Genomic DNA, 27,846 nt, shown 5'->3' on the forward strand with positions numbered 1-27,846 from the left:
AAAACTTGTTTCTGTTCATCCACTGTCTGCCTGGGATGACATGATTGACAGACCTCAATGCTTTGTCAGAGATAGCTTGCATGTGTCACCACTGGGCTTACGGATACTGGCCAAGGCTCTTGCCACCCCTGTACTGCTTTTTTTAGGCAGTGTTCCAAAGACCAGATTACCACTGTAACAGGTACAAACAAATGCAATCCGAGGGTCATGCTGCTCAACGCTAGAAGTCTAAATCTCAATATGCACTCACTCAAAGCATCCCTTAACACGGAGAACATTGACATTTGTGCTGTAACAGAGATCTGGTTCAAGACAGGAGAAAGCACCCCTGCACTACCAGGCTATAACTCATTCCACACCTTTTGACCCCAGAACTTAGACCAAAGCACCAAAGGCGGTGGTGTTTCCATATTCATAAAGGATGTGCACACCTCCAGACTGGTAGCCCCACATAACGCATCAGAGATACTTCAGGTGCAGCTAACACTGGGTAAGACAGCAATTCAGGTTGTAGCCTGTTATTGGTCCACAACCATGCTCCAATACACTCACTCCACATTCCTAAGAACCCTGGATAATATTAGGGTCCAAAATAACACTCTCATACTGGGTGACTTCAACTACCCCTCCATTAACTGGGAAAACTACTCATGTACCAATACACTTGCCAACATTTCCTGGAATTTATTAATTCCAATGCCCTGGACCAGCTAGTTCTTACCACCACTAGAGGTAGCAACACCCTTGACCTAGTCATTACTAACATGGGCGACCATTGCTCTACACCAATAGTCAACTCCTTCCTAGTTTTCCGACCACAAACTAATCACCTTGGAAATCCATGCCCCCCCCCCCCCCCTGCAAAGGTAACCACCATGAAAAACTTCTCCAAAGCTAACTTTGGGCTCCTAAGAACAAAGGTGGTTAACTTCACAGCACCCATGCAAATGGAGAATTGTTGCATGACCGCCAAATCATACACCAATGCACTGTACGAACATATAAACAAATGCATGGATCTTGCCATACCCAATAGAACCAAGATACTCTTCTCCAAAAAAGGAAGCAAATCTGGTGGTCCCCTGCCAAAAACAAACTCTAGAACAGAAGAAGGAAACCGATGCAGAATAAGGTGAAGTCCCAAGAGTGGAAAAACTCCCTTATCAGCCTCAACAAGAAGTTGAGATCCCTCATCAAATCCTCTAAAGCTAGCTATGAAAAGAGAATTGCAGCAGATAGTAAAGACAACCACAAGGCCTTCTATAGTTATGTAAAGAGCCTCCATGGTAATACCCATATTTGCTCTGAGCTACTGCACCATAACACCTCCTATACTGAGCCAACAGATATTGCCAATATACTGACTGACAGATTCATTGCCAACTTTACCCCCCCCCCAAAAAAAAGGACCAATCACAATACCAGTAGATTGCCAGGCACCCAGTATTACTGCTGCACAGGTTAAAACAGCACTGTCCAAGGCCAAGAATATAGCTTCTATGGACCTGACAATATCCCTGGCTGTGTTCTACATGAACTACAGAGTGAACTGGTACCTCACCTGTGTGCCCTGTTCAATCACAGCCTCACCTCAGGCTTTGTCCCTACCAAATGGCGCACTGCTATAGTCATCCCTCTCCACAAAGGTGGAGCGACTACAGACCCTGGGAACTATCGCTCCATTAGCCTGACAAGTCTGATATGCAAAGCTACTGAACGCATCATCATGGACCTAATAAACATGGATATAGGGAATCTCCAAACTCTGGACCCCACACAGTTTGGTTTTGTAAAGGGTAGATCATGCCTGCTCAACTTGGTCGGCTTCTTTGAGTCAGTCACCAGAGTTCTGGATGAAAGCAAGGTGGTTCATACACCCTTCCGTGATCTGGCCAAGGTTTTTGATACCATTCCTCACTTAGGAATCATAGAAAAACTTACTAAGCTAGGCATCAACCGCTATATCACTAGGTAGGTTGCAAACTGGATCACAGATAGAACCCACAGTGTGAAAGCAGCTGACTCCAAGTCAGACTGCTGACCAGTCACAAGTGGAGTCCCACAGGGATCGTCCTGGGTCCTCTCCTGTTTGGTATCTACTTCACAGAAGTCCAGGCCAACTCAAAGGGACTCTGGCTGACAAAGTTCACAGATGATTGCAAGTTGGGAGCCATTATTAACTCCCCATGTGATATTGACATCCTGCAGAAAGGCCTCACTGAGATTATCGACTGGTGTCAGAACCATGGCCTTAAGCTCAATGCCACAAAATGTGTCGTCATCCCCTTTGGGAAAAACCCAGTTCCCATGAACTACCACATTGATGGTAGTCTACTGAACACAAAAGGCATTATAAGAGATCCAGGAAAACAGATTGACCGCAACCTCTCTTTTGACCACCACAGTGCCACTGTGGTCAGAAAGTCCTTCTATGTGGCACATCTCATTACTAAGGGTTTTGCATCCAGGAAGAAAGAGATCATTGTCTCCATCTACTCTTCTCTCATTAGGACAATCATAGAGTACAATGCCCCATTTGGCATGTACCTCACTAGACATCTGCAAGAAGTGGAGAGGCCGCAAAATAACTCACAAACAGGATCCTAGGCCTTAAACTCTTGCCCTATAGAGACAGACTCAAAAAACTCGAACTTTTCTCTGAATCATATCTCCTACTTAGAGGTGATCTCTGCTTGACCTACAAAGCCATGTCTGATGCAGCACTGTTAGAAATGCTACATCTAAAAAAATCCCAATCCATCCGCACCACACACTCCAGAGACCTCAACCTCATTACCACAATCAAGAGAATGTGTTGGTGGGACAGGTTGATAACCCAGAGATTGCCCATGCTATGGAACAAATTTCCATACATGTCAAACAGAGCACCTCACTGGCGATCTTCAAGAGAAATCTTGATGAGTGGATGGGAAATAGAAAATTCATCCCGGGAATCACTCCAGTGGCTCTACTCGACAGAGGCACTGGAAACTAAGGTCAGGTGGCACAATGCCAGGGTAATCCTATGGGCTAGACTTGTAAAGGTTCCAGGGCCATTAGTTTAGTACACACCTATGAAGCTATGTCAACTATTCATAGGCTCATGGGACATTATTATGCTAGCCATTATTATACCATGTAAAAAATTTCTGTATCTATATTATGGAAGATAGTAAAACTATTGTGTATAGGTGTATATTTGTTGATCTGCATTATCTCCTGCCACTGTCCATATAGAACATGTGCACCACACTACGGCAAAATTAGCAATGACACATGCAGTGGCTTGTTGATGGCTTGCTGAGGCTTATGGAAGGACTCTGCTTCATGATGAGTGTAGGCATATTTGACATGAGAACATCCTGCACTCCTCATTTTACACTTTTGAGGAAGTGGATAGATATGGTTCTTTCCTACCTCCCCCCTGCACATCCCTAGATTGCTTTCCATTTATTCTTTGTACTGCTTGCCCCCATTTCACCAGTTTCCTGTCTACCCCATTAAACACCTTTAATCTAGTCATAAAATAGAATTACACACCACACACATAAGTAAAAACAACCCAATGTAGCCCTCCACTTTTTGTCTTCCGTGTTTATGCTGAGTTTGACATCACATACCAGTGCCGAGCATACCTCTCAACCATACAGAATTCATTGTTATTTACCAGTTTTGAGGTGAAAAAATGAGGTACCATGAATTTCTGAGTGGCCCCTTGAATTCCCATTTTTGTTTTCAATTTTTTTATTTTTATTTAAATTATGGCTGACGTCATCACCCATCCCACAACTTCATCAACTGTTTTGTATGTTGGTTGGTTGGCAGATTTAAATAATACTAGCACAGGAACAGTGAGTCACACCAAATGGAGCTAGCCTTCCTGGAATCCCTATGTGTGTACAAAATACAAATAACTTAATTAAGTGTTGTTTAATTTCTGCATTGCTGCAGTAGTGAGCAGTGATTTGACATCCACCCAGAGCCAACCATGGCCGCACGCAGGAATCAGGAAGGATGAGAAACTTTACTTCCAGAGGCTTGACCTCCACCAGGTAAGTAAAAGTAAAAAAAATAATTAAATTAGAAACAGCAGCAAAATGAATTTGGCTTTTTTGGGTTTTTGGAAATCTGCTGCACTTCTTTCTTTGTTAAAAATAGTTAATGCTGGGCTTGTGGCTTGCTTGCCACTTTAGTTCATGTTACTGATGTGATTGTGGTGTGAGAATGAGATGGATCTGGCAGTGTAATTTATACTGGATGCCTGATTTTACAATTGCTCAACCTACCCGGAAATTTTACAGTTTATTTTAAATATAAAAGCTGTAGTTATACAAGCCTGGGTAGTTAAACATGGCAAGTTCAGTTTTCTGTAGTATGAAGTTTTGGGTGAAAAACTCACATGCATAAGGACACTTGCATTCAAAAATATAAAATGAATGACAACCCCTTGCACAAACACCTAATACAAAACAACATGGAGCTCTGAAAATGTCATTACTGAAATCCATCCATAACTACTCCAAACCACGTCCATTATGTAAAATCGCTGACAGGATCAAACATGCCACTACTGACAATGATTCAGCAAACACTGTCATGCACTTTTACTATTAACAATCTACCATCCATCCTATGCTGTCCGCATATGGGTGTGCAGATAACCCATTTTGCTTTGCTAGGGCAGGAAGTATGAGTACCTAATGAAGTCAACCGGATGTTTGCTATGTTGCACTCTTTACTGTAACTTTGGTCATCTGTGCAACCTCTGATGTGTTGACCATTACCAATGACCGACTAATTGATCCAGCTGTCCATCTGTGTTTTGAGGTGTAAGATAATTTAGGTGTTGAGTAATTTTTGCTTGTGGGAATACCTTTATTTTTATTATACTTTTTCTATGCTCGTTATGTGTAATAACTACAGTATTGCTGGGTTGTTATTTATTAGTATTACATTCATGATCATTGTTTTATACATTTTGAATGGTATTAAATATGTGAAGTGAAGAAACAAAGATATGTAACACCGGGTAGCATTTGTTTGGAACCTGTACATATCAGGTAGAAATTAAAAACAAATGATAGCAATGATTTGGGTAGTCCTTGGGGGCGATGAGTATTTTTGAGAATTATACCTTAAAAAAGTTATTTAAATCTGCAGCCGGCCCAGTGCCCATGACTTGCAGCAAGCTGGCAGTGGTTCTCACCTATGAATGTTCATATTTAATAAAGCTTTGTAACAGTACTTCAGTGAGAGTAAAGAAAGCAGTTTATACTCCATTACAGCCTCCCCTATGACTGTTGTATTTGTTACTGTTTCCGCACTTCCAAACCAAAATGTCGGGTCTGGCAAGATTTTCTAAAATACACAGTGAGGGCTCTTGTAGACACAGTTGTAGCAGCAGCCTTCCCAATTAACGCAACAGTATGAAGAGAAGTTACTCCAAGCTGAGCAGGATATTTATTGTCTATTTTACAAAGCAGTATTTTACATGTGTATTTACATATTGTAAAAGTTGGGATATCTCCATTAATTTAAAGAAGCTTCCTAAATAATGATCAAGGCTGGGAAATGACACAAGAAGAGCTCAGAATTTAAGTTAATAAAATTCTGTGCTAGAATATTGCTTCTTTAGCACTTTATTAATCAAGTTAACTTCCACACGTCCAGGGGATTAAGTTCTGAGGCAACCCTGGATGCATCATTTATTGTAAACTTGCAGAGAGGACATGATTTGCAAATATAGGGTTTAATTATATTAACTAGGGCCAGTTACTTTGTAATCTGAACTGTTTTGGCAGGTTATTCAGTTTATAAAATGTTGGTTAAACAAGTTTGCTAATGTTTAATAAGACAAAAAGTAGAGTGGCTGAGGAAATGAAGGAAAGTGGATTTTGGCCCTGGGTAAGGTATCCCAAGTATCGCAAGACATACTCTTTGTACTCTGCAGAGTACATTTTTTGAGCATCATATCAATATGGCTTTTTTCAGGTTATGTTATGTCTACAACTCTAAATGAACGTTTTTAACAACATATGCAATATTGCTAATCTAAAAACTATATTTTTAATCATTTTAGGGAGAATAGCTGAAAATGTTATTTATATTTATTAAGTGCTTGGAGGCAGCGTTTTTGAGAGATGTGTCCATTTTTAAGTGATTGGTGTCCAGGGGTAGCACTAAGTACTTGTGAGTACAAAATGAAGTGTGCTAGCTACAACTTTAAGGTATCCAACTCTCAGCTGCCCATAGGTCTTTCAACCAATCAGTGACAAATCAAGAAAGAATTAGGGATACTTTTAAAAAATAAGCACTGTTTACTAGGCTAATGACCTTTTTAAGTCCAGCCCTACTTCTTAAGGTGAGGATCAACCCCTGTACTTTGTGTCTATAAAAGTAAACATCTTGTTGTTTAGGGCTCACTGTTTTGTTACAAATTATAATTGTTGATTTCAGTGGCACACCCAGGAATGTTTGTGAATATTTAGGAATTAGTTGCATGCTCTTCTGTTTGAAATTATTGTTCTAGTTATATTTTGTGTTATTTAATATGTCTGTTTTTCAATTTGCATTTGAATGCTGATATATCACAATTCCACTGGAGTGGGTAGGGTTACAACATTTTGCAAGCAAATTTTATGGTAATTAGTGTCCAAATTTGTGTCCAGTTGCACCTACTTTTCATGGGCCTTTTCTGTTTTTTTATGTTTCCAGGTTGAGTGGTATGGTGCCGAGCGATGGTGAACGGCTCTTCAATGGTATGGTTACCTCTGCACAATGCTGCTTTAACACACTGTACTAAGGAAACACACAATTAAAGTAGAATAAAGAATTATTTCATTACATTATGCATGCATATCTAAAAGTATTATACACAGCTGGATTAGAACCCTGGATCATCTGGGCTCTAAACAAATATTTCAGTGCACATGCACCTGCGGCCACAGAGTCAGCTAAGCAGCAGGTGTGAATGTTTCCTACACTCAGTACTATCCAAAGTACTGACTGCTATGCCTCTCTGCTTAGTGTGTTTGTTGTGCGGCAGTACTACACACAAACAGGGAAAACAGTATAAATACTTTTATAAGTTTATACAATTTATGACACAGCATTTCCAATATTAACTATTTATGCATGTTGTACTATCTGTTAGATGTGTCTACCATAGCTAGTATGGATAAGTACTTCTCAAGTTCAAGTAAGAGTCCTTAAATGTGTATCTTGCATGCACTAACACTTCTTTCCCTTCCATCATGCAAATCAGCTGCTCGGAGGTTTGCTGTGGAAAGTAGTTATAAGTGCACAGTAGCATGTTGTACTTATGTTTACTGCTCACTCATTTTCATCCTATTACATGTACATGTAAAAATACAGCCACAGGGAAGGCACTTTTTAAGGACAGAAAGCATATTTACACTGTAGTCATGTGTTACCTTCACCCATGCACTTGATACTTGGTCTCTCACAACTTGTTCATAAATATATCAACTACACTACAAAAATAAAAGAAAAAAATCCTTTGCTGCATACCATGTACATCTTTATACTGACAATACACATTCATATTGCCTGATACTTGTAGTAATGTGGACAGCTCTATGCACATAGTTTGTAAAGCTGTCTCTTAAATTATACCTGCACATCAAGAACATAACACAAATACTATACTTTGCACACTCATAAATCTGGTAACATGCAGAATTTTAATATCTTGATAGTTGTACATAGCTAGTCATCCATTTCAGACAGGCCACCCAACAATCTTTCTCAAACATCCAATGATGATGTCATACACTAGAAAAATGTCTTGCAGCATTTGCAAAAGTCAGACTTGTGCCATGGTGCTTGTGTTATGTACTTAGTTCTGTAGTGCAAGTTCCTAGTTAGGTAGGGGGTTCAAATCTCACTGCAGTCAACTTGTATGTGTGTGTCTAGTCAGAAAAGTGTAACTACTGTATAGAAGAGCAATAAATTAGCTAAAATATTACTTATGTTGTGCTGCATACATACCCCTTGCTTTCCTCAGTCTTTCTAAATGCTCAGCATGGGCTTCCCTGTTTGCCATTATCTCCTGGCTAGCTGTAGGATGAAAAGGAAAGAACAAGAGAACAGCATTATGCGTACCTGTCTTGCCTATATGCAGCTTTCTATCTAATATAAATTCACATTATCTGTATACTTACACAATTGTGGGATGTCAGAACTCCTAAACTCATCTAGCCACTGGTTCAATATATCCTGCTTACAACATTTGAGGTAATTTTAGTGGTGCCTATACTGTTCTTCAGTCTGTGGAACCAGTCACACTGGAGACAGCTTTTGCCAGTCTATTCCATGTCTCGGACTTGTACTAGGAGCCAGTATAGTCCCCCTGAAAAAGCCTTCAGCTCTGGCACTTTACAAGGAGTGCAGTGGATATTTTGAACTCGACACCCCAACTCTTTTCCCCAAAATTGAGCACCTTCCCTTATGTCTCCAGACATGTCTATTCATGGAAAAAAGCAATGATAAAGAGTGCTTTCCCCCCAATTCATGTTATCGAGTTTACTAATAGTGTGCAAACCTGAACAACTATGCCAACCAAGTATGTGTGACATTAAATGGAGAGCAACAGTGCCAAACAGAGACGGAAGCAGTTTTTGAAACAGGAAGTTTAATCTGACAGTTGGCATTAGTTTATGGGTTGGTTGCTGCTGTAACTGTATGATTTAACTTAATGTTATGACCTGACACATTTTTTGTGTGGCTTTACACACTGATGAAATTAATTTGTGCAATGTGGGATTCAAACCTAAGCATAAGAGACAAAACATATTCTTCCACATAGGTGATTTTTCATCCTTACTAAAGAATAAGTACTTATCAGACATGCTCATGAATTACTTATAAATGCACATGACAGAATGAGGGGTTACCATGTATGTGTGTAACCTGACAAGGTCCTGGTTTACACATTCATGTGTGTATGAGCATCCCCAAAGTCTGAAGGTCATCCAAGGCCAGAGAAGACAATTAAATTTACAGAAATATAATAGCCAGTATACGGTCAGTCACACATATAGGTCACATGAGCTTCACTGCTAAACATACTTATTGATACTTATAATTATGTTTAAATTTGTTTTTATTTGTTTTTTTTAATTGAGTAGACAAGCATTAATAAAATTGGGAGTGTGTTAGATTAGAACCCTGACTCACCTGTATTGTGAGCATTAACTTATGCCAGTTGCCACAGGGAAGATTTGACTACAAGTCTATTTTTACAGTCATTACTGTGCTTAATGCTCAGTACAACTGTGACCTTGTTTGTCAGTCCTGCTCATTAGTTATACATGTACATTGAAGAGGTGAGTGTTTACACATGTATGTGTGACATGACAGTTCAGAAAATAAATATGTAATGCTGATACCTACAGTAACACATTTTATATATATCTGCTATCCTGTATATGTTCATATTCATTATTAAGTATGTGTGCAGACCACCATGCAATGCTGCTTAGCATGTTTGTGCAGTGCCATACCACACTTGATAGAATGTATTCATTTTGAAATTATCTACTGTCTATTTGCTATCTGCAGATGTTCAAGACATTGAGGTGCTGTGGAAGCTTGTTGATGTGTCATGCAATGCCACTTGGTAGTTTTGCACAATGGTCAGTAAAACAGATGTAACAATGTTTCTGATTTGAAATTGACTACTGTCTACTTCCTGTCTGCAGTTGTTTTGGACCTGCAGTTTTGAAAACTTGCTGACTGTCACATAATGCTGTTTAGATGGTTTGTGAGATGGAAAACAAAGGAGGTAACACTTTATCCTTTTTGGAACTGACAATGTGTAGTATCTGTCTGTGCCATTAAACCATGTTTGCTGGAAGCTAAGCAACATGCAAATGTGACAGGCAAAGCTCACCTTGCATTATTCTTTTAAGAAGTGTTTATTAGATTTCATCATTAAAAGATAAATGTGGGACTTGAACCATGATCCGAGTATAATGCATACTGTGCAGTTCATCATGTTTACCAGGTGTACTACACGTACAAGCTTGATTAGCAGGTGTAACTTAGCAGTGTTTATGATAGAAGTAAGTTCTATTTCACTTTGTTTGCACTAAGCCACATGCCACACAAATATTAATATTATATAAAAAAAATAAAATTACAAAATTAATTTTAACACACATTACAGATTTTTATACAAGTGTGGATTTGAGCTGTCACACCAATGAACCTACAAAACACAGTAATGCTATCTTATCCTTCTTTGCCACAGAAACAGCTTTGCAGCAAGAACAAAAATGATTGTGCATAATAGAAAGTCCCATTTCACCCACAGTTTTAATAAGACATATAACTATTGTACACCCTCAGCTGTTTGCACGTGTTAATTACATATTTAGTTCAATGTCTAATCACACAAACTATGTGTATTGTTTGCAGCAATAGAGTTCTGCTTCTCTTTGTATTGTGTTCATTCTTCTCTTATCTGTGTTGTACTCTCAGACATGCAGCCTGTAAGGCATTTTTTATTGTTGTCCTTAAAATGTATGAGAATATTAAATGACAGTAATATACAGTTTTTAACAAATTCAGGAGAATTTGGTTATAAGTGAAAAAAAAACTGAGAAATGTGTGCTTCTCACTTCCATTTTAAAGTTTGATACAATCACTTCTACAAGTATCCAAACAATCCACAAATGAATAACTCAATAACAAATATCAGCAGTGCAGTACAGTCCAAACAACACCAGAACACCAAAAGCCACTTTAACTTTTATTCAATAAAACAATAAAATGGTTGTCTCCATGTTTTTAAAGATTTTAAATGATTTTATTGGCCCTTGTGAGGACCATGTGATTTTATATGGCTATTAAAATGTTGCTTTTATTGTGGTTAATTGAGTTCTGAAGAAGTTACTGTGGGAATGAAAGTGCTTAACTCAACTCTTGTGTTTTACAATGTGTGAATAAAGGTTAAAGTGGCTTTTGGTGTTATGGTGTCATTTGGACTGTACTGACAATCACTTCCACATTTTGTAATTGTATCCTGTATGTCACACCCACTGCAGGTAAGGCAGCCTGACTTGCTGTTGTGTTTCCCTTCTTCCTATCATTCACAGGTGCAATCCATTAGCAACAAGCACTGAGGTATTCCCTACACTAAGTTTAAACCTACTACATGGAACCAAAACTTTGTGATTCAGCAGTTCTAATGAGTTTATACCTTGTTTGCATATTCACCATATTCACAGGCCTGAATCTGCATTACCAAAAGGTAACTGTGTAGCTAGGGAAGCTACAGGTGAGGTGAGTTGTGTATGTGGACAACACAGATGAAGATTGCAATTAAATTAGATTTAGCTTGCTAATGTATGATTGAATTTTTCAATTACATACTAAATTTGCTCTCATGTTACTAGGAAATTATTTATTTATTTATGTATATGCATTAGAAAATGGAAATGTTATCTGTATGCACTTCTTAGAACTTCATCGTTGGCATTTTACTTTCTCAGATACACTGCCTTATTAATTTACATCACATGTTATTGTAACAACTGCTTTTTTAACACTCTTCTACGTTATTTTAGTGAAATGTAAATGTACTATATTGTCAAAGACACAGGGGTATTAGGCTTGTAGGATGGCCCATCCATACCTCTAGGGGAGTGTTGGGCTAAGGAAGAGGTGACTGGCAGTCATATAAAAATTACTTTTCTTTTGGAAAGGTGAACACATTTTGTAAGATTTTTTTTTTTGTAAAGTGTTTATAACAATTGACTGATGGGTTATTCCTCACTTGGTACAAACTGTCATTTGCCTGTTGCTTTGGTGGTGGGGGGCTAGGTTACATTTGGGTGTTACCACAAGCAATATTTTTTTAACAGGTTTGCTGTTGTTATTTCTTGTTTTGGATCAAACCTTAATTTATTTGTGACTGTGATATGTTACTACCGCATTCGCTTTTATATTGTAATACCTACATTTCTGGTGTTTATCCAGTGGATAATATTGAAATGATTTCATTAACCTGATGTAGGGCAGCTGTGGTGGCCTGTGGGCAGCTTGCTACACTGTGAGGGGGGGTCAGGATGAGCTTCGAGGTAAGCTTATATATGTCAATTTTTAACAGTTTATTATACAGCAAATTTTAGTAAAAGTAATAGTTCATTGTTTTTTATTTTGTAATCTTTTTGGGGTGTTGAAACCATTGTTAAATTGATACAGTTAACAACACATTTTTGTTTATTACACATTACCTTTGGGTGGACATGTCAGACAAGTTTCAGTTAAAAGTATTGTCAATGGACGTATAAAGACAAAAAAAAATCAATCCTCCTGGGTTACTGGAATTGTGATGATCATGTCCTTAGCTTTTCCTTAGCTTTTTCCAGGACCCTTCTCCCTAGCAAGTGTGAAGTCATCTGCGCATTGTTTCTGCATAGAGAGGTTTTTGTGGCTGCATTCCTATAGGTTTTGGAATTTGCAAGGGAAACCTACACAGAGTCACCACGATTGCTTTATAGCTTGTCGAATAGCTTGTCCATCTTCAATTGGTTGAGTTGCATATAATTCAGCTGTTATGTTGTCATTAGCATGTCACAATGTTTATTGTGTTTGTGCATCTCTACACGCCATGTACAGCTGCTTACTGAACACAAAATAGTGTGCTATCATATGCGCATTGCATCAAGATGGGCACATGCTTTTAGCTGATTATGTAGGCTTTATTGAATCTGCACCATAGATATATAAATATATATAGGTATACATGCGTGTATGTATAAAATATATATATATATATATATATATATATATATATATATATATATATATATGATTTATTTTATTTATTTTATTTTTATTTTACATTTGTTGACCAGGCTAGTCTAGCTGGATACATGTCCATTTTCAGTAGAGGCCCGGGGAGAAAAGCTCCAAGAAAGACATACAAAGAAATATAAAAGTCATAATAGATCAAATTAATAAAAAATACAAAAGTCAAAACAGATCAAACTAAAAACTACAATTATAATAAAACAACCTTTTTTTTTTTTTTTATAATAATCAGTGAGGATAACATATAAGCATCAATGGGTAATGTACAAGAGATGGTCAATATGCAATATACATAAATTTTATTTGCAATGATATGGTATTTTGCTGCTCTAGAGTAATATTATGAGTTTCAGAGTAATTATTAGTTTAAAAGGAAAGAAGTTAGTCAGGGTTAGTACAGGTGCATAGCCAGTGTGTCTTAAGAAATAGCTTTAGTTTCTTTTTAAAGAGTGAAAGAGAAATTTGAGTTGTAAGTTCAGTGGGTAGTAAATTCCATAGCTTTCCTACAGAGTTAGAGTATAGGGAGTCACCTGATGAGTTATTGGATCTTGAAATGTTGATCAGCAGTTTGTTTGAGGAGCGTAAGATCTTGAGATTTTTGTAAGGTTTAATGATGGTAGAGAGTATTGGAGTGTTGGTGGGTTGATGCAAGGTCTTATGGACAATGGCAAGCTGGAGAAATTGAAGATGGTTAAGAAATTCTAGCCAGTCTAATTGTTTTAGGTTCAGACAGTGATGAGTTCTGAAGGGAGAGCCTGTCGCAAATCTAGCAATATTATTGTAGGATGTTGCCAGTTTGTTGAGGTTATTTTTTGAAAGGTTAGTATATATAGGGGAAGCATAGAGTAGAGTTGAGATTAAGTGGGTCCTGGCTATAGTGGTCCTAGCCACTGATGTAAGAAAGGGCTTGATTATGTAAAGGGATCCCAGTTTTTTGTTCATTGATTTTATTGTGCTGTTTATATGACTATCAAAGTTGAGGTTGTTGTCTATTTTTATTCCTAAGAGTTTAGTGGTTGTGTCAGGAGAAATAACAGTGCCATCATTAGATGTGAGTGTGAGATGAATAGGGGTGGAGTTTCGGGTTGGTGTAAAGAGTAACAGTTTAGTTTTTTGGGGGTTAAGGAGGAGGCAGCGGTTTGGGAACCATTGTTCTACAGTGTTGAAAGCTTTTTGGGTAGGAGATTTAAGCTCAGTTTGAGAGGTGGCTGTACAGATAATAGTAGAGTCATCTGCATATTGAATGCAGATGGTGTGTGGGATTGCTGATTGAAGGTCATTAATATAAATGGAAAATAGGAGTGGGCCTAAAATGGAGCCCTGTAGAACACAGAGGGAAATAGGAAGGTTATTAGAGAGTTTATTTTGCCAGAGTACTGCCTGTTGCCGGTTTTCAAGGTAAGATTTGAACCAATTTATGGCTTGGGGATTAAGTGAAAGGGATTTCAGTATGTGTAGGAGGAGTTGGTGATTAACCATATCAAAGGCTTTAGATAAATCAATGAAGACTGCAAAGGAAAGAATATTATTGTTATGGTTTTTATTGATGCTGTCTGTGAAGGATAGAAGGGCAGTGGTGGTACTGTGGAAAGGTCTGAATCCATGTTGACAGTTGGCAAGTAAGGTGTTATGGAGAAGGTGGTCTAGTAGTTGCTTATGGATGCATTTTTCCATAATTTTTGCAAGAGGGGATAGCAGAGCTATAGGACGAAAGTTAGAGTAGTCATTGGAGTGCCCCCCTTTATGTAGTGGGATAATATGATACATTTTCCAGATGGGTGGGATAGTTCCTTCACTTATGGTTCTGTTGATCAGAATGGAAATGGGGTAAGCAATGGCTTTAGCTCCTTTTTGTAGGAATTCTGATGGGAGTTGGTCTGCTGAGGGGGTGGTAGGTTTTAGTCTTTGGAGAAGGGAGCAAATGAAGGAAGTAGGTACTGGTTGTATATGAAATGGTGGGGGTGGGATAGTGGTAAAAGTAGGCAGATTTGAGGTATCAGGAGATAGATGGCTAGCAAGATTTTGGATAGCATCTGTGAAGAAAGAATTGAAGGCATTAGCAGTTTGAGAGGGATTGTCAGGGTTGGAGCCAAGTGGGTTGGGAGTGATTGATTGACCTGGGTATAGTAGTTTGTTAATGCTATTCCAAAACTTTTGTGGTTCCTTGTGGTAGGAGTACTGTAGGTAAAAGTTCTTTTTGTCTAACAGGATGGCTTTTTTGTATTATTTCTATGTTGTCTAAAGATTTGGTGATCAGAAGGATTTTTAGTGGAATGCCATTTTGCCCAGGATTTGTTTCTAAGATGGATTTTTTGCCTAGTATTATTAGTGAGCCAAGGGGCTGGTTTAGTTTTATTTCTAACACAGCGTGATGGGGCATGATGGTCCAGGATGGTTAGGAATGTAGAATTGAAGTAATCTACTGCTTCACTGACTGGGAGAGATTTTAATGGTGGCCAATTACATTGCTTGAGTTCAGTATGGAAAAGTTCTGGGTTAAATTGTTTTTTTGGTGCGTAGTGTTTTGTATGAGAAAGGGAAAGTTAGGATGGTTTTATGTCTGATAATATAGGTTAGTGAATGGTCACTTAGGTCATCTGGGAGGGTTCCTGCTTTGTATGCTTGATGAGGACTATTAGTAAGTATCCAGTCCAAGGTACTTTCTTTGTTATTGGGTCTATTAGTTCTGGTAGGGGAGTCAATAGTTTGTGAAAAGCCATAAAGATTGATATGGGTGGTTGGGTGTATAGTACTACAGGTATTCCAGTCTATATTAAAGTCTCCTAGGACTATGGTTTCTTGTGGGAAATTTATGGAAAGCCAGTTAAGGATATTCTCGAGTGTACTGATATTATTTCCTGGAGGAAGGTATATACAGATAATATTTATAGCCTTATGTGTGTTGATTTGAAATTTAGTGATAAGTATTTCAGCACTATTGTCTGAAGGTGGGCTAAGATTTACAGTGCTAACTTGTAGCTCTGCTTTATAGAGGATTGCTACCCCTCCTCCTTTTTTGGCTGTGCGGTCTAGTCTAATGATATTGTAGCCTGGTGGGGTAACTTCATTGTCCTTAACTGTAGGTTTTAGCCAAGTTTCAGATAGGCAAAGGATATCAAATAGGTGGACATCTAAAAGGGCATGAAGTTGAGTAGTTTTATTGCAAACGCTGTGTATATCGAGGTGAGCTATTAAGAGTGAGTTAAAAGGTTTGATAGGTGTTAGTGTATTAGTTTTATTTGGGTTGCTGTTTGGAGAGTTAAGGTTATGGTTTGGACCAGGGTTAGGGTGAATGTCCCTATCTAGTAGGGAGAGTAGGAGTGTTGTGTGTTTAGGGTTGAGAGGCTTACAATAATAGTCTATTAGTTTTTTAGCATTTTGGTTTGTATACTTAATGTGAGCTAGTCTATGATATTTGGCTAGTAGGTAGCTGGGTTTGGATATAAAGTTAAGAAAGTTGGGATAGTTAGTTAACGGTGGTGTGGAAGTGTGTTTGGAGGGGAAGAGAAAAGTAGAGTATAGTGGTTGTTCATAGGAGGTTAAGAGATAGGCAGTGGTTAAAAGAGGTAAGAGAGAGAGTAAGAAAAATACTTGTAATTGGTGTGGGATAGTTGAAGTAGGCATTATATCAGTTTGAGAAGTGGGAGAAAAAGGGTGGTAGAGTTTTATGAGCAGGTTAGGAGAGTTGTCAATAGGTACGGTGTGGTAACAAGGAGGGAGAAGAGGAGAGGTAATAGAGGGTGTGTTCAGATAATGGGGGTTGGTGGTGTTAATGATATGAGTAGTTTGATTAGAGTGAATTTGATGTGGGTGTGGCTATAGAGGATTAAATGTAGGAGCACTGGGGGCGGGTGGTAATTGGGGGCAGGGTAGGGGAGCGGAGTGAGCCCGCAGGGCGAACGGAGCGGGAAGAGACACGAGAGTAGATTGTCAAGGATGACAATCAGTGAAGTATGGAATTCAGCGGGTAAATCTGAAGGTAAGAGAATATAGAGGAATGTTGAGAGGCTGACAGGAATAGAGGTAGATTGTATGAGGAGTAGAGTGTGACTAGAGATAGTCTAGATTTACTATCAAAAGATTGAAAATCATATGGTGGACATTCATTTGGTCAAAACCATTACATCTAAAGTTCATAATATCAAATTCATAATGTTGACATTCAAATGGTCGACAGAGACATGCAAAAACACATGCATCCCCCTGCACCTCCCACACCCCCCACTACTTATATATTACAACTCCGAGGTCGCACAACAGTGCTGACAAGGGAAATCCTTGCCTGTTGTCAACCTAATGTCGACAGAATGTCGACCAAATAAACTACTTAATATTCATGTGTCGACCATATGAACTTTAGACCATATGATTTTCAATCTTTTGATAGTAAACCATATATATATATATATATATATATATATGTATGTGTGTGTGTGTGTGTGTGTGTATGTATGTATATATATATATATATATATATATATATATATATATATATATATATATATATATATCAGACACTTTTATCTGTATCATTGATTCAGTTACCTGCCTCACTCACAATCACAACCATAATCTTTTCAGACCTCCTTCTCTTATGCTCTGGCTTACACTTCCAGATTCATTATTTGTTGTCTTTTGCAACTCACTAATTTTCTTGTTGGAACCTTTTGTCCAAATATTCTTATTCATCAGTTCCCTGCCAACATCTCTACATCAGTTAAATGGTGCAGCTAGTTTTTATCATATATTCATATATCTCTTACTTCTTTGCCTCTGTTATGCTTAGTTCTAGGTACAGTGAGGATGTGTTCAAGCACTTTCATACAAGAGATGCAGAAAAGCATTGAGATATAAAGAAAATATTGTTTCTCATTAGTCTTTCAGTGAATGGAAGCCCCACACTCTAAAATACCTGTGACTTCTTGCTGTTCATTTCTGCTTTCATGATTATCCTGATTAGTGTTTTCTCATTTCTGAAGTTCTGTATTGTACCTTCTTCTCTTAGTCATCTCTTTCTGTCATTCTTTGCCTTTTCCCATTTGACTGTTTTTTTTTTAGTTCTGACTGCTGTCTGCTCCTTTATATCTCACCCTCAGTTTCTTCCATAAGCCATTAATGGCCAGCTTTACTGCTGCAGTGATCTACCTCTCTTTCCTTTATAATGTCACTAGATTTAGCCAAGAAAAGCACCTATGATTTATTTTTACAACTTGTCTCACATCTCTCCTAAGTTTTTTGCATCTTTTTCTGTCTGTCTGTCTCTCTCTGTCTCTCTCTCTCTGTGTCTCTATCCCCCCTTATTCCATTCCTTCTTTTTCTTGCTTCCCAGTCATGTATACAGGGTTTTCTAAGCCTCTCTATTGTGCTGAACTCTTTAGTTAAACTAGACCTGTACTTCCTGCTGTATCACAGGCTGCCATATTTGGCTTTCCCATATCATCTAGGGGACTGTCAGGTATAGCAGCTAGGATCTGCTTGAAGATTTCAGGAGCCTCCCTTTTGCCTCGATAAAATGTATTTTCTTCCAGAACAGGGCTTTTAAATAATTTGAACTTGCACTCTTCCTGTTGCAAGGTCTATTATCTTCTTTATCTGATCTAAATAGTAGCCCTTTCTCTCATAAACTAAAAAAAAAAAATATTAAATGCCTGGAAACACCTTCTCTGGTACACTTGATTGCTCATCTTCTTTCTTATTCAATCTGCTCTTTTGAACCTACCACTTGGTGATCCAAGTCTAGCTTCTCTCTTTGATCTTCACACCTGTACCCCATTCCTTCCAATTCTGGAATTTCTTAGCTTCATAGGTTCATAGATGTTTACTTGACTAATAACCAAAAGGCCCTTTTTAAGCCTAGCTATGCAACTCAGATCACTGATAAGTTCTGATACCCTTGATAAGTGTAAGCAGGGGCCTGGGAGATTAACCATTTACAGGTTGCCTGTGTCCATTAGAGAGACAGGTGTCATACCAGGGATGAGTTTCCTGTTTCCCACCCAATTGTCCAAGTTGCACTTCAACTGGGTTATGGAGGAACTCTGCTTCACATCAATGGGGAGCCTGTTCCATTGATGGGGTAGTCTCTAGCATACATACCTGTCTCTCCAGCAGGTCCTATTTTATCACAGAAAGGTTTAAGTCTTTAGAACGGGTAATTCTGAACTTGTTTGTTTTGTGGATATGCAGGAAGTCCATCAGAGTGGAATCTGACAATGCCCTGTCAAAATTCAGATTATTTCTTTGTTCTTGAGTCTTTGTATCATTGATTTTTCTAACTATTGCCTCTAAGTGCACAATCCCATTCTGAAGACTTGTCTGAAGCTGTCTCATAATGGCCTTTGACCCTCTGCTGTCCATTTTTAATGGCCACTGTGCCACCTCTATTTTTGTCCCACTGAGCATTAAAGAACATTCAAGTGTTTCCATATAAATTGTATTTCCATGTTTAACTTCAATCATGTTATAAGTGGGCTTGCTTATCAAACCAGTAGAAGAAAAATGAGGGAAAATTAGTGGTATGATGCAATATCATCAACACTTCACCACAGAATGCATTTCTAAGTCTTCCACATCCCTCTAAAAATGTTTTCTCATATGACCATATGGTAATATGTTTTTAAAAGCTTTTCTTAAACTTCCTATTATGTTATGGTCATTGTGTGTGTGTGTGTGTGTGTGTGTGTGTGTGTGTGTGTGTGTGTGTGTGTGTGTGTGTGTGTGTGTGTGTGTGTGTGTTTGTGTTTCAGTATTTATGTTGTTATATTATGGGACATGCTCTCAGTATGAAAGTCAGTCAAGCACAGATTATTGTAGGGATAAAATGCCAAAAGTAGAACAATGATGTGGAGATAACAGTGTTGGCACAATGAATGTTACACATCTTAATAGGTACATTTATTTGTGGGATTGTATGGCAAACAGTTGTCAAAGCAACTAGCAGGACACTTCTGCAGTTGGCTTTGTGACATATAGCTTAGAGGCCAGTGGTACAAAAATGTCAGAGACAGTATAAAACCATTGTTATTACCTGTTAGTATACACAAAAGATACTTGTAGAGAGAGTATACAGGCTTATCTTCAATCTATAATACTGTGTAATTGCAAACAGGAAATCAATGTCACATCTGCTATCTCCATTATGCTCTATTACGCATCTTACAGTTTTTTGTAGATGGTTATGATATTATTATAATCACTTACAGTTTCATTACAACACAGAAGTAAGAAGACATTCTCCATGCTGTAACATACTCAGAGAAATAAACATTTCTGGCAAACTGGACAAAAATTCTAAGTTGTACTACTACCTCTCAAAGGACTGACCTACTCTCTCCATTGTCACTTCATTCTGATGAAAAAATACTTAGTTTTGTTTTGCTGCAAGCTACATTCTCTATATATCCCAATGCTGCCTATTTCCAATACATTATAACTGACAATATAATACTGATTCACTAAATGTCAAAAGTCAATAAATTTAAAATGTAGGCAGATGAATGCAATTGAGGGTTCTGCCAGTGTTCAGTACATAAAATAAATAAAAGCCTACACTTTTTCATTCACAAGTGCTATGGTATATGCTCCTTGTCTGGCCTCTTTATGTTTTCCCACTGGGTTGGGCTATGTAGTTTTTCATTCCCATTTTTGGCCTTGCCAGTACTTCTAGATTCCTAATGCTGCAGTATCCCATACCTTCTAATAGAAAAGACTGGTCTCTTTGAATGAGATTCAGAGGCAGCTAAGGCCACAATGAGGAAGATCTCATTACTGCCTAATTAGAATATCTCTGAAATGCTAATATATACTTATTTAAGATGTAGTACATTAGAAATGACATATAGTTGGACACACATGTTTATGGATTGCAAAAAATTAAAAATATATTGGGAAAAGATAAGTATGTTTTTAAGGGGTTATGGTCTGATAATTGTTCTTTAACTAGATCAGTAATACTAATGAATGCTCCACTTCCTGTATCTGTAAAAGCCAAACAGCAAATAATGTTTGGGCTCATTTGGCAGGTGCTAGAAAAAGCCATTACAAAAAAATTGGAAATCAAACTCAGTTCCAATGTTCAAAGAATTTTTAAATTTAACAACAATTCTGTGTAAAACTGAAAAAGAAGCGATCAGAATAAGATCTATAAATCACAAAGACCTTTAGTTGTTAGAATAACCTTGAAATATTGCTATTGATATACCAAGATTCTTAATGTGTTAATTATATAAGATTAGCTTGATGATTCATTATATTCCTATCATTGTACAACAATATGTGAAGTTGAATTTCTTCCTTTCTGTGTATATATTGTAAATCTGTTAAATTAATAAATATTTTCTTAAAAAAAAAAAGAAATGACATATACATAGATATATAGACAGATAGATGGCCTTACCAAAATCTACAAAACTAACTGCAGCAACCCCTCAGACTGACTGCAGCCAGTGTGGAATTTACTACTGAAACTGTTGTTGTTGTTGTATCTTTCGGCTTTTCCCGGTTAGGGGTCGCCACAGCGGAACTCCGGTCCGCTAATGATTGGCAGTAGATTTTTACGTACTGAGTTGCCAGCTCTGATGCACAACCTTCAACGAAGGTATGCCCATTCATACATGTCTCCACACAGAAGACGCTTTAGCTGAGAATCGAACAGGACAACGTCTTACTGTGCGGCGACAACTCTACCGCAGCACCACCACCGCAGTTACTACTGAAACTGCGTAAGTTAAAATCATGTCCTTAAACTAACAGGAAGTAGAACAAACATGTTCATTAAAGAGACATGATCCTGTTTATTACAATTAACAGAAATGTAACTGACAGATAAGGCAGTCATTTATAAGTACACGTATTAACACATTATATGAGAGCATAGACCCAACTGATAGGCTTGCTGAGACTGGATATATTTTTATGTTTATTATAGTCAGTAATTTAGTTCACTATGTATGGATTTATGTGATTTTATTTTAAAGTATGATATGTTTAATTTTATGGAAAACTGAACATTTGCAGCTGTGTTACACTGCAGTGGATATGCTGGTAGCCCCACTGCATGCTTTTTAATAACTGTGATCCAGCACATGTTGTAAATGTATAAAAAGTATAAGAAATATTAGCTACATAATATATCTACATACAAGCAAAAAGAAAAAAGATAAATGCTGCTGCACAGAGGTTATTAAAAAAGAAGATATTAGAAATAAAATGAGTGATGATTAAGTGGTATCTTTTTGAAAATAATGTTATAAGAGTTACCTTAAAAATATCAGAAAGATAGATGTACTTGTTCAAATGCCCATAGCACATAACATTGTGAGTTAATAAATCCGCAATTTAGTTAAATATAAATGGGACATTATTCATAGAAAGTTATTCAATGTTGTAGGAAAACATCCACTTTTTTGAATATAGACTACCACTGAATTTAAAGGAGACTTTGTCTGGTATGGCAATGGATAGAGAATTTCAGGGCTTCAGAAAAGGTGTATGTAAATGTGAATAGTACAGCTCTTGTAATTTTCTTAATGAAAGCAGGATATTTGTTCATTATTTTAATATTATGGCAGAATGCAAAGCAAACTGTGATATGTCTTGCAATCTGTAAATGAGAATGATATTATGCAGATAAGAGAATGTTCACCGTAAAATATAAGAGAACATTCAGCAGCAACAAGGGAAAATGAAGAAGCTAATGTTTTAGCTAAGCATTGTGTATGTGGTTCTGAAGAACTTTAAGTTTTTAGTTTTACAGAAGTATTTAGGAAAAAGAGATCTGGTGATCTGGTAACTTTAAGAATGTAGTCCAGCAGGAGGGTATAACTGGCAACTTTACCTAGATACTTGTAGGGGTAAAGGTTTAAATGGAAATGCATATGGTTCTGTTAAACAAACATTAAAAGGAAAAAGAAAGATTATATTTGCCCTTGAAATATAAGGTTGTAGATACTGTTTTTAATGAATTTAAAGAAACAAAATAAGTATGTTTTTAAATCCGTTTTAAGTGAATGTTTTATTCATGAGAGTCTGTGTCCAGTGGTTGAATTAATTCTGTATATAAATGAATTTGTTGATATGCTTAGCTAGATGATAAACAGTAATGAAGTTTGAAATATAATTACATTTTATACTTTGCCAGCAAATTGTTCTAGCTGCCAAAAAATAACATTTTATACTTTATTAATATTGTAGTTATTCATTGATTCAGCTTCATTTTTGCTTTTAGTATATTAAGACTATGATCTGTCTAATAAGAGAATCGTTTTTAGCGTTAAAGGTAAAAATAATGCATAGGAATTGTGTGTTTGTGTGTGTGTGTGTGTGTGTGTGTGTGTGTGTGTGTGTGTGTGTGTGTGTGTGTGTGTGTTTATGTGCATGCTTAGCTATGTACATATATTTGTGAAGCAGAATGTCATATACTAGTAATTTTATAGATGTGAGTTTAAAGTTCATGCAAATACCACAATCTAGTAAAAATAGGTATACAACCATAGTTTTACAATGTAGTTAATTTGTACTAGTTATTCTTGAAATGTCAAAAGTAATTAATTAAAACAGGTCCCATATTGTTCTGGATCACTATCAGATGATCAAAGTTTGAAAACTTTGAAATTCATTTGGTTGAAGTTTTGAAACTTTGGACGCTTTGAATGGAGATCTCTGTACAGTCTGGTTCAAGAAACTTACCCATCTCACTGAAATCCCCTGATTTCAGAGTTGATATATTTAATTAGCAGGGGGTGTGGGGGGAACAGGAGGGCTTGTCCCCCCCCGCAAAACGTAAAAAAAAAAAAACTTTTTTTTAATGTTCACATATATAAAAATTCGATTATATGGTCCCGGCCATATGATTTTTGAATTTTTCGAAATTCGATAATCTGATGGGATCCATTTTTCTTTACAGAATTTATGATTTAATTTGGAACATATTTATAAAATCACTATTAATTTAAAAAATATAAAAAAGTCAACATTTATAATATGGATAAAATCCCACTATAAACTTACTTGTTGTTTCATTAAAAGAACAGTTTATACTCGCAACATTATCGACAGTGAATGTCGTCAGAAAAAAGACATAATTGTTTCCTGGCTTCAAGCCTTGCACTGTCGTATTCCGTTTCTTAGTTTGCTTATCTGCTTGAACTTCCTGTGATTTCCCAAAAGACAACTCATAATGGTATTGTTTTGCATTGTCATCATCATTTGTCCATTCAAGCTGTAGGATGTCAGTTGATCTGTGACTTACATTAACACTGCAAACTGCAGAAGGCACTGCAAGGTAGAAAGAAATTGATTAGAAATGTACACCAAATGATTGTGTGCCACACTACCCCACAGCTCAATTAACTGAACAATTTGCTAAATAAAACACCATGACAGCATGTAATATATTGTAGAAGTTTAATATAAGTCTTGGTGCCATGAAAAGGAAATACCAGTTTTCTAATGCTACTATGTCTTGCTGTATATTAAATTTGAAATGTGCAAAGATATGCAATAAGATATGAAATGGCTCCATGCAATTTGCAGGACTAGGAAAAAATCTGTATTTATATCTATCTATATCATCTATCTATCTATCTATATATATATATATATATATATATATATATATATATATATATATTTTTTTTTACATTCTATCCATTCATTTCCTTGCCTTCTGTGAAAAGTTGGGTACTGGGCTTGCAACTCGACAACATAAAAGACTCCACCGCCAATCGTTCTGCGGACCGTTGTTCCGCTTTGGCAACCCCTAACAGGAAAAGCTAAAAGGAGGAAAAAGACTACCCATTCATTTTCTACATCTTCTTTACTTAGTTCAATCTCACAAACAGGAGAGATAATGCAGGTAAGCACTGGGCACAAGGTAGGGAATACTCCTAGATAGGGTACCAGTCCATTCCAAAACAGATACACACACCCCCACTCGCATGGATCTAGTGCCAATTTATCATTGCCAATCCAAATGCCAGCAAGTCTTCATGAGAGGATACTAAATACATGAGCAAAAACTGTCACAAACACAAGTACATTTGAGCATCCACTTAATGTACAGCAACTGAGAATCAACCAATTTAAACAAGTGCTTTAAGGCAGTAATGTTAATTTCTGTCTAACTGCACCACCCCTTTATATTATTGATTGATTTATTTTGTTCTTTCACACTGAACTGAACTTCATTGGACTTGGAAACGATGCTGATATGGTTAGGAAGCATCATACCACAATCATCATACTGCAAGAAATATTATTTTTATCTGTTTCTCTACCCACAGTCACCCATCCCATGCATGCCCTACTATAAGCATCTGCCAGCATTTTGTTTCATTGTTATAGTTGTTACATACCCATTATTTTGCAGGAGGCTGAAAAGCATAAAAATGGATCCATCTACAAAAGAACAAGTATCTTGTTGTTTAGCCTTATTCAAATCCTGAATGATTTACCAGCATCTGTGCTGCAGTTTTATCATGAGCCACCAGCAATACAGACCAATATTGCCCTTTGACATTGGGATTTGCTATATATTATAGAAATGAAAGCAGTTTAAAGAGTTCACTTGAAACTGATGTGTATTCTATTCCACTCATAAGAGAAAATATGATATATTTCACCCAAAAATTTATTAACTGCCTCCAGCCAGAAATGTTTGCTACCACAGTAAACAAAATGAAAATGCCCGACACTTTTTACTTCCACTAAGTAGTAAAACAAGATACAATATTGTGAAATGCCTATCTCACATACACAGGATAGAGCCCTGACAGAGAACCAGGTGACTGGGATTTGATTAGCGACCTTAGCAATGGGGGAACCAGGGATGGAGGGAATGGGCATCATACCGCTCAACTGTACAGATTTTCACAGAATGTCCTGATTCATGCCTCTTATTTTGGTCCATTTCTCATTAAATTATGGTTTTCTAGCAAATCACTGGCAATTTTTTGATGAGCAAAGTCAGAAAATAATGACAGACATCTGAGATTCAGACTTTCTACCTTTCAGAAAATTCATGCTAATGCAAAACTTGTTATTCTATCAACTTTCTAAGTTTGTAAGAGCAATGTTTAAAAATTGCCCCTATTTTGAGCCCCCCACCCCATTATTTATGGCTTTGTCCAGATTTCTTGGTCTAAGAAGTTGAGAGGTATGATGGGTATGGCCTATTCACCTCTCTCAAGAGGAGGGTGGGGTTTGTTTCTACTCAAAAGTACACAGGATGCTGTCACTTCCTTGGCATCTTGCTGATTGTGTACATACTTAAGACTGGAGAGAAAATAAAAATTCAAACCACTCCTGTTGCCTATCTGGATTCCCTTAAGTTTAGGGAATAAATTGGCTGATAGACCAAGAGAAGATCTGATGGTCGGTAGTCCATGGGCAGCAAAACCACAAAAAAATATGATTAAATACTTAAAAAACAAACAAGAAAGAAGTGCAATAAAAATATACAGCTTTGCCATTTATCTGTTTTGTGTACTTCAATGCCCTCTGGCAACTTAAACTACTGAACAGGCTTGTTACCATACTTATAGTGGCACAAAATGCTCCCAATGTACAGTGCATGCGTCACCATGCTAGTGGGCATGCAAATTATATTATAAAGCCTCACTTGTGACTCACATCAGTGCAGAGAGTGAGACAGAAAATATGAAGTTTACATTACATTACATTACATTACATCATAATTATTAAAAAAGAAAGACCTTTTGTTTTAAAACTATACCACCTTGCAATATGATTACATTCACCCATGGTAAGACATGGTAGTATAGCTACTCAGGCTGCAGTCCTTTAGTCAAATACTTTGCTCCATATACACACAAACACACGCACACAAAACACATATACACACTGTTGGTAAAATATGAATTACCAACGTTGTGATGTGGTATAGTGACATATTATTTTAAGACCACAGGACAACTATGAAGCAATGAGACTGCCATTTTTTTTTTACATTTTGTAACACACTATAACAGATTCTGCACTTAGCTAGGACCAGCCTAGGTTTTAAAATGTATTCAGTATGGCATTGTAAACATGCAGAAAAATCAAATCATGATTCAGTTACTTAGCTTGTTTTGGAGGAGAATAGGAAAGAACGTCTGAGTAATCCTATTTGTTGCTGTGATAATTGTAGTTATTAGTATGATTGGTTTTGTTTATTGCTGATTATATTGTAGGCAGAGGACAAGTGTAAACGATGGAAACTTAAAAATGATTCTGCCTAATGCTTCATTGAAAAGAATATTTATAGCAAGAAGCACCAATGAAACATTCTGACTTCGATTAACTACTTTCAAAATATGAACAACTTAATAAAGAGAAATTGCAATAAAAACAATTCAGCTAAGCTTAAAATAAATTGATTAAAATAGATAATAAAACCCAAATAAAGTATCATTTCCCCTACTTAATGCTAATATTTATTCTTTATTCCATTCGGTAGCTGGATATGTAAGCGAACCCTAAGACTCTTCACATCTGTAACTCAGAAAATAAATAATATTTTCAGCAGCAAAAGAGTAAAACGTAAAATCTACATTCAGCACTAAACAAAATATAGAAATTCAGTAGTGAAACAATCCAATTTACCATATAAATGTTATCAGACAGACTCCAAAAGCAAATACAATGTTTGTAAATTGTGAATACTGCCACTGGAGTGGGTTGATGCAACTAGTATTTGCATTGTTTCAGTCAGGCTTGCATTAGTTAGCTTCTGCTATTATATAAAGATTTAAATATGGCAAATAAAGTTAGTAGCTACTTAGCTGAATAATATACAGTATTCTTCAATATTGACTTGTAAGACATCTATATCTAGTTTTCAATTGGCACATAAAAAGAAGACAGCATAAGCAGAAAATACATTCTAGGAGATGTATATTTAAAACTATTAGCATAATTTAAGATATTTGTGGAAGCTGAGATCTCTCATAGGCAGGAGAGGTGCATATCTGATTCAGCTACATTATTCTGGCAGTCACATATTAA

The 27,846-nt window shown here is 36.9% G+C and overlaps 1 protein-coding gene across 1 annotated transcript in view; it reads right to left on the reverse strand.

The window, feature by feature from the left end:
• PTPRH (protein tyrosine phosphatase receptor type H) overlaps nucleotides 1–27,846 on the reverse strand; it is a 722,562-nt gene that overhangs the window by 403,015 nt on the left and 291,701 nt on the right. Inside the window, exon 8 of the mRNA XM_044059212.1 lies at nucleotides 23,848–24,114. Within this exon, the coding sequence (XP_043915147.1) occupies nucleotides 23,848–24,114 (267 nt within the window). The remainder of the gene's footprint in view (nucleotides 1–23,847; nucleotides 24,115–27,846) is intronic.

This window comes from Protopterus annectens, chromosome 17.part0 (genome assembly GCF_019279795.1).
Source record: "Protopterus annectens isolate FY-2018-M chromosome 17.part0, PAN1.0, whole genome shotgun sequence".
NCBI classification, from domain to species: domain Eukaryota; kingdom Metazoa; phylum Chordata; order Ceratodontiformes; family Protopteridae; genus Protopterus; species Protopterus annectens.